At 37.2% G+C, this 5,481-nt stretch overlaps 1 protein-coding gene across 1 annotated transcript; it reads left to right on the plus strand.

The window, feature by feature from the left end:
• Positions 1-405: 405 nt before the first annotated feature.
• Positions 406-1,582, plus strand: LOC104444687 (abscisic stress-ripening protein 2). The gene is made up of 2 exons (XM_010058425.2): positions 406-667; positions 1,160-1,582. Exons 1-2 carry the CDS (start codon positions 476-478, stop codon positions 1,343-1,345), a joined length of 378 nt encoding a protein of 125 aa, XP_010056727.1. The 5' UTR covers positions 406-475; the 3' UTR covers positions 1,346-1,582.
• Positions 1,583-5,481: the final 3,899 nt, after the last annotated feature.

Consider the following 5,481-nt stretch of genomic DNA (forward strand, 5'->3'; position numbering starts at 1 on the left):
GTTAAAATGACCCACCTCCACCAGAAAGTCTCATCTTAGACTTTGGACCCCTACAATTACATTATTAAACAAATCTTGCAATTCAAGCTTAAGACTGGAAGAAATTATCATCCGAGAAATCAAAGGGCAACGATAAAAACAATTGTCAAGTATATGGTATTGTTAGAGCATTGTTCTCTAATAAATTTGTCCTCCCAAAAATCCCTTTTTTTTTGACATACAAACAACTGCTTTATCGAAAGAAGATAAAAATGCATCGAGCAGAACCAGACCAACCAATCCTGACCGTCCATCACGCGTTTAAGGCCTCCCGCGTTGGCCCGATTGGATGCGAGACTTTGCGTGTGCTAACTTTCCCTATAAATACGCCCCTCCCTCCCGAACGGTCTCATAACGCATACCATACACTTCAGCTATTGTCCTTTCCCTGATCCTTCGTCAATTCTAGTATTCCTCAAAAAAACAACCACCAACCATGGCAGAAGGACACCACCATCACCACCACCACAACCACCACCACAGCCACCACAAGAAGGATGATGCCTTCATGGAGCCTGGGGTCGTCTTCACAGAGCCTACGGTCGATTATAGGAAGGAGGAGAAGCACCACAAGCACCTCCAGCAGCTTGGTGAGCTCGGTGCCATCACTGCCGGCGCTTATGCCTTGGTAATAGTTATCATGTACTTCTCAATTCTTGAAAAAAAAATTCGCATTTTATAATTTAGATAAAATTTGCGTCTTCACCTTATTGACCTGAATCATCAGGTTAATCACAAGTATTGGATGCAAAAGATCTTGATTAAACTCACATATTTCAACTAGACGTGATAATGGCATGCCATGCGAGAATGAATCATCCTTATAAATGAACAATAGTTTGAATTTAATTGATTTCCTTCACCCATCAGCTAGAGGAATAAGATTTCCATACAATTGGCTTAAACGAAAAATATAGTTGTAATCCATAGCACTATTTACATGATCAAATACTTCTTTTCAAAGTGAATAAATTAATTTTTTTTTTCTTGAACTTATCCCATGCTCAGAGCTTTTATAAAAAAAGTATACATAATAGAGAACTTGTTTTTCCTTTCCTCTTTACCTTAACTCATTTTGTTTCGTGCACGCAATTCTTGATTAATGATGTGCAAATTGCAGCATGAGAAGCATAAGGCCAAGAAGGACCCGGAGCACGCTCACCGGCACAAGATAGAGGAGGAAATAGCTGCCGCCGCTGCCGTTGGGGCTGTCGGGTTCGCCTTCCACGAGCACCACGAGAAAAAGGAGGCCAAGAAAAATTATGAAGAGTCTCATCATGGCAAGAAGCACCACCATCACTTCTAAACCATGGAGGATCGCCGTCTCTTTTTGCTGCTATCTGTCTTGTTTATGTAATTTTATTTCCTTAGAGACTGCCTTCAATAGTCGCTGTACATTTGCGGAGGGTGGTTCTTGAATCTTGAATTCTGCCGCTTGTGAATGCTTCCCTGAGAGGATGAGCATGGGTGTGTTTGGGCTTTGTCTTGTACAGGTTGTATCTTGGGTGTTCTGATGATCTGATTTCTTGCGTTTACATTTCCACATATCGTTTTAGGTACAATGATTATATTGAATATTATTTTCCAAAACCAATTAGCACACAGTCTCCGCATACGATGGATCCACACCTGGTTAGTCAATGTCAATTAACTAAACGCGATGGCGTCAAATTCAAAAAAAAAAAAAAAATCACTTGATCGCAATGTTATATATAATTATAATTCAAAAAATACGTAGAAAAGCTGTACATGACATAAAAGTATACAAGAGTTTCTTAGAATTGATGTTTTGAGTCCTCCCATGAGGACACGTACAAATTAGCAAATTTATCTAATAATAGTCCATTGCGATATCGTCATCGTGACCTCACTGAGCACATTGACATTTTCTACTAATTTGGTGGGGTCTATGTGCCAGGTGCATGTCATTATCATTGTCCATTATCTTGATTTTTTCCAAGTTAGTTCTTTCAAATATGGCTGAGTCAATTAACACTTTCCGTTTGAAATGAACTCACAAAATGACATAACTAATATTCTATATTGTCCCAAATCAAGCGATATATGATGGTTCGCCCATTTATATATCCTGGAAAAGGTTCAATAAAGTGTCTTTAATTCCACAAAAGTTATATCTCTTACATCATATAGAAGTTGTCAATAAAATTATCATCCTTGGAGGGAAATAACTCATTTCCCTCTCTCTCTCTTTGATGTAGCCCGTATTCAAGACCAACTTGTTCTACCAAGAAGATTAGCGTGCATTCAATATTAACGACACTCTGTTTTTTCATAAAGATTTTGTCATTTCCCAAACATTAAAACTTGCATCAAGGCACTTTGGGACGATCAAAAGCATTGGTAAATATTGTTTCAATTTTAATAGCTTCTAGTTTCTACATACATTAATGACTAGTAGTTTCTATGCTTGAGTCTAGCCTCTTACTCTTCTTTTGTTTTGATATAAAAGGTCAATGAGTCTCTATAAATTATAGATCGAATTTGATTAATGAAATTTTCTTAGTGTAACTCTCTTGAACCTTGAAGAGTTCAAACCCCTTGAAAACCTAGAAGAGTTTCCACTTCGTCCTTGAAGAGTCAGGGCTTTTAAAGCCTGCATCTTTGAAGAGTTACAACCATCAATCTCGAAGAATTGATGCTATTTCAACTTCCCTAGGGGCCTAGAAGAGCAACCATTAAAGTTCCTATACTTTTTTTCATTTTGTCCACCACTGTTTAGCCCACTTTCATAAAAAAAAAAATCGACAAGCCTACAGGGCTTAGTTGAGGAATCTGAAAACACAAAATTTGTGATTCTTCAAGTTTCCATTCTTTTGCTTTGGAATCAAGTTATTCTTATCTGAATCGACAAATTTATGCTCATTTTCCTAAACTAGCATGGACAAAAAATTTTATTCGATTAGCCAACCTAGGGCTTCATCTCTCTCTCTCTCTCTCTCTCTCTCTCTCTCTCTCTCTCTCTCTCATGTGACTTTGTTCCCTAATATCTCTCTACATAGGTACTTATGAGTATGATGCTATGAGATTGGTCGGAGTCTAGCGAGTTAGAATGATCTTTGATTATTGAAAGTATAGCACCACAACACAAACCCTTAACCTACATTCCTAATACCGTATGATTCTTAAACTATTCGAAAACATGTCCATAATCTACTAATAGGATATTTCTTAGAGCTTTGGAAGTTACGTATTTGATTTGAGTGTTTTTGGTTTTCGTTGGAAAGGGCCATCTATAAATATATATAGTCAAATCAAACTTCAATCTTGACTACAATTTAAATATGCAGGTCTCTATTCACGAGCTATTTGTATTCATACATAGGCCTCGTGGATGGTTGGCAAATGGAAAAAGGGAAAAATGAAAAGAGATGAGAGAAAAGAAAATGAAAAATAGAAAAATATCATAAAATCAAAAGAATTACAAAAATTGCTTTTACTAAAAAGAGAAGAGATTAAGGTGTATTTTTAGCTAAGGGAATTCCCCCCGTATTTCCTTTTCTTTTCCTGGCTTCTAAAATCTTGGATCTTTCTCCTCTATAGTTCTATCATACATGGTAGCCTGTAGTTCTTCACTGTCCTTTTAATTCCAAATGCGAGTAATTTCTTTGTTTTTACATTGTGATCTATTCTCTAGCTAAGAGTCCATACCCTATTGAATCTCCACAAGGCAAAAGGGTGTTGAGTAGTTTTTGAAGTGCTAGTTGGCTGGTATAATACATGAATTGGATCTGAAATTTCAAGCAGGTGTCGCCTTATTGGGAGGGTATGAATAGCTTAAAAAAAAAAAGCTAAATAGAATAGCTACAAAACTGCAACAGGAAAGATATTCATCGAGTTTGGGACACGGATTGCCCTAATTAAGGGAACAATATGATAGGACTGTTGGAATTTTATTTGTTAAAACAAAATGAGTGTCTTTTACTTTGTTCCACATAGAAAAGGTGGGAGCAGGAAGATTAGTTTATTAATGAGGAATTTCCCTTTTGTAGTTAAATGAGTGATTAGGTGGGGCTAGACCCCACCATACCCGCGTGCGGGTGCGCGGATAATTGCGCGATTTTGGCGCACTTAGCACTTAGCACTTAGCACTTAGCACGCCTGCGGTTTAATTAGCATTAATCCCTTGCTTTTTATTTATTTATTTTATATTTTATTTTATATTTTAGTTCAAAGGTTGCCTTTTAATTTGAGAATTTCGGAAATGAAATATAAATGAAAATTCGAAATTCTATTTAAAAAATAATAATTATTCCGAATTTTATTTGTGTCTTTTCGAGACAACCTTTGGAAAATTATTTATTCGGTTTTAATTTATCCGAAGGATTGCAATTGTTCGTTTTTCGACTTCTTCCGAAGAGTCGCATTGGTTTATCCGAACAATTTTCTAAAGACGTGTTTGTTTGCAATTTTCACGAAGAGTTGCAATACTGTTACATATATATACTTGTCATTTTCGGAAAGAAAAATGGTTGTCATTTTCGAGTCATCTTTCTGGAAAAAAAAACAGCAGCCAATTTTTCGATTGTTTCTTAGAGAGACCCTGGAGAAATACTAGAATTGCTATTTAGTATTCTCATCCGAGACTTTGTTGTATCCTAAAGGATTTTTGCCGGTGACCATTAGCAACGTTGTGGGGCAAATAAATCCTTAAAGAAAGTGATATCACGCCTCAAAGTCCGAGTTGTTTTTACTCGATCCGATTTCATTGTTCAACCCATTTCAAAGACATATTTTACCAACAAGGACAACTCCCACTTGTCCAATGCCGATAGCAGGGAATGCAAATGGTATCATATGGCATAGCTGTCATACATCGACTTTGCAGGCCATGGAGTATGCAGATATGTACAGTGTCAACCATATATGCCCCAAGAAGCACAAGCATTGTGCGCGTGTGAGAGCGAGAGCCATAGTCACTTCGTTGAATTTGCGGAAACCCAAATGTTCAATCATGAAGAACTCAAGGCCATGAGGCATGCAGATATATATAGTGGCATCATATGCCCTAAGAAGCACGAGCAATGCGAATGCATGCATGCGAGAGTGCGACAATTGGCACAATGAATTTCATGTTCATTTGAAAATATAATGAGCAATTCATGCACGACACAAATCATATCAGGAATATTGAATGAGATTCTCCTCACATATTCTACTGTCTGTCTTTAGTCTGTAAATGATCATCTTCCACCTAATAAATAAGTCTCTGATCGACTGCTGAAAACATTCCCCTAAAGCGCATGAGACAGCCACTTGCAATTAAAAATGATTGAAGAAAACTTAGGGACACAGAAAGAAGCTCCGGTATGGACAAAGTGCCTAACTGCCTCGTACTTCTTTTTCTTTTGCCTCCCTTTGCTTTGTTGTCGGAAAATTTAGTTAAGGGATGTCACAATTGGCAAAGAGGAAAGCAACATAAGA

The sequence above is a fragment of the Eucalyptus grandis genome, chromosome 5 (assembly GCF_016545825.1).
Source record: "Eucalyptus grandis isolate ANBG69807.140 chromosome 5, ASM1654582v1, whole genome shotgun sequence".
NCBI classification, from domain to species: Eukaryota; Viridiplantae; Streptophyta; class Magnoliopsida; order Myrtales; family Myrtaceae; genus Eucalyptus; species Eucalyptus grandis.

Bases quoted from the DNA above. Each gene is read 5' to 3' on its own strand.
- LOC104444687 (XM_010058425.2), top strand. From the start codon at position 476: ATGGCAGAAGGACACCACCATCACCACCACCACAACCACCACCACAGC. The intron at 668-1,159 runs GTAATAGTTATC...TGCAAATTGCAG, and splicing joins CTGCCGGCGCTTATGCCTTG to CATGAGAAGCATAAGGCCAA.